General features: G+C 50.7%; 1 protein-coding gene across 1 annotated transcript in view; it reads left to right on the forward strand.

Annotated features, from left to right (window-relative positions):
* TMEM39B (transmembrane protein 39B) overlaps positions 1 to 2,582 on the forward strand; it is a 38,763-nt gene that overhangs the window by 32,498 nt on the left and 3,683 nt on the right. Inside the window, exon 9 of the mRNA XM_037738209.1 lies at positions 586 to 773. Coding sequence (XP_037594137.1) covers positions 586 to 773 — 188 coding nt within the window. The remainder of the gene's footprint in view (positions 1 to 585; positions 774 to 2,582) is intronic.

Raw genomic sequence — 2,582 nt, forward strand, 5'->3', positions numbered from 1 at the left:
TGGTCTCGATCTCTTGACCTTGTGATCCACCCGCCTCGGCCTCCCAAAGTGCTGGGATTACAGGCTTGAGCCACCGCGCCCGGCCTTAATTTTTGTATTTTTAATAGAGATGGGGTTTCACCATATTGGCCAGGCTGGTCTCGAACTCTTGACCTCAAGTGATCCACCCACCTCAGCCTCCCAAATGCTGGGATTACAGGCGTGAGCCACTGTGTCCAGCCTGGTGGTTGCTCTTATCCTCATTTGACAGATGAGGAAACTAAAGCACAGAGAAGGTAAATGACTTGTCCAGTGTCACATAGTTAATAAGCAAAGGAACCAAGATTTGAATTCAGGTCTGTTGGACCCTAGATCCTGTTCTCTGGCTCAGAGTAGTGGGCAATAGGAGCAGATTTCTCTGTAGAAAACCAACTAGTGGGCACAGGGCCTACGCCTTCTTTGTTGGGTGTTTGACTCTTGCTTTTGGGCCATTCTGAGGTCTCCCCAGGACTGTCCTAACCTTTGAGTCATGTAGAATCAGGGAACGACAGAGAATGAGGACATTTATGGGCCTCCCAGGCCTCACCCACCTTCTGCTACCCTCAGAACACACATTACTATGACAAACGCTGGTCCTGTGAACTCTTCCTGCTGGTGTCCATCAGTACCTCCGTGATCCTCATGCAGCACCTGCTGCCTGCCAGCTACTGTGACCTGCTGCACAAGGCCGCCGCCCATCTGGGCTGTTGGCAGAAGGTGGACCCAGCACTGTGCTCCAACGTGCTGCAGCACCCGTGAGTCACCCTACCCTGCTCGACCCAATCCCAGCCCTTCTAGTCAGCATCTGGAGTCACTTGTCCACCTGCTGATTAACTCATTCAGTTAGCAAATAGTTACTGAGCGTGTCTGGTATATTAGACCAAGTGTCCAGGGTGGGGTATGGTGGGGCGTGACACCCAGTGTTCCTTGTTCTTGGGTAACTTGCAGTGTACTGAAGATAGAAGTGGGGGTCAAAAAAAAAAACAAAAAAAAAAAGGAAGTGGGGATCGACGGTGGCTCATGCCTGTAATCCCAGCTACTCAGGAGGCTGAGACAGGAGAATCACTTGAACCTGGGAGGCAGAGGTTGCAGTGAGCTGAGATCGTGCCACTGCACTCCCAGCCTGGGCAACAAGAGAGAAACTCTGTCTCAAAAAAAAAAAAAGATGGCAGGGGGACCAGTGGTAATTCATGGACTCATTGACTTTCTCTTTGCTGTTTATTCACTCATTGCCTGACTTGCTCATGCTTCACTCCTCTCTTACCTGCTCACTCATCCACTAGGTCATTAGGTCACATACTCTTTCAGCGGACACTTATTTCCACCCAATCCATACCAGGCCTGCAGATATGCCAGGCAAAAGAGCTTGGACTTTGACTTAGACCCAGTGGGGGATAGAGGATTTTGAGCAGTGGAGGGACCCATGCCAAGGTGTGCTTCAGAATCATCCGTCTGCTGCCAGGATGTGGGTGCTGTGCTAGTTGATGCTGAACCCTGGCCAGGGAAGGACAAGGTGGGCAAAAGAGACCCAGCTGCAAAAAGGCACTATACCCAGAGCAGAAGCAGAAGTCACACTGCTCAGGAGCCCTTTATCAAAGTACTTTTCACCCCAGGTTATACTAATTTTCCTGCCTGTATTCCCCATTAGACTGGAAGCTCCTCAAGGCTAGGATCACCTCTGAAGCACATCTGAGTCTTGGGCCCAGGACATGTCTTAGCAGAGGTAGGCCCGCCAAGGAGCAGCGATGCAAAGTGAGGCCACAGAAGCTAAGCCTCTTGGTGTTGGCTGTGCATGTCAGTCAGGGTCCCTTTTAGGCTCTGTCCAAGAGGTCCAAAAAAGTGACTGGGCATTGCTGAATGGGCCAAAAGGAGGCTTGGATTAGCCTTGGGCTCTGAGGGGCAGGAGGAATAGAAAGATAGAACATAGCTGAACATGAGGCTATACCTGTCCATGGCTCACCGTGGTCCTTCATGTGGCTTCCCAGCTGATGAGCTGGGTCCTGCCAGCCACTTCGCCTCATCTCTTACCGTGCCCCAACTCATCCTCCGCTCTTCAGCAAAGCAAAGCAAATCTCAGTTCCTCATATGCTTTATGCACTTCTGCACACAGGCTTTTGCACCTGATGTATCTTTTGCTTGGAATAGACTTCCATTCTTTCTATCCTGGTTAACTCCTATTCATCCTTTAGCACTTTGCTTCCTCCAGGAACACTTTCCTGACCATCCAGAATGGATTCAGTGCCCCTCCCTTATAAGGGGCCCTTCCCTTCAGTGGCTCATATTACCATGATCATTGCATTTAATGCTTTCTGCTGTGTTTGCTTAGTTACCTGCCTGTCATTCCAGGACTAAAAGTTCACAAAGGTCAGGACCCTTGCCTGTCTAGCACTCAGTTGCCTCCTCAGCCCTTTTTTTTTGAGACGGAGTCTTGCTCTGTTGCCCAGGCTGGAGTGCAGTGGTGCAGTCTCTGCTCACTGCAGTCTTCACCTCCCGGATTCAAGTGATTCTTCTGCCACAGCCTCCCAAGTAGCTGGGACTACAGGCATGCACCACAATGCCCAGCT

Source organism: Cebus imitator, unplaced genomic scaffold, assembly GCF_001604975.1.
Source record: "Cebus imitator isolate Cc_AM_T3 unplaced genomic scaffold, Cebus_imitator-1.0 Scaffold51, whole genome shotgun sequence".
Classification (NCBI taxonomy): domain Eukaryota; kingdom Metazoa; phylum Chordata; class Mammalia; order Primates; family Cebidae; genus Cebus; species Cebus imitator.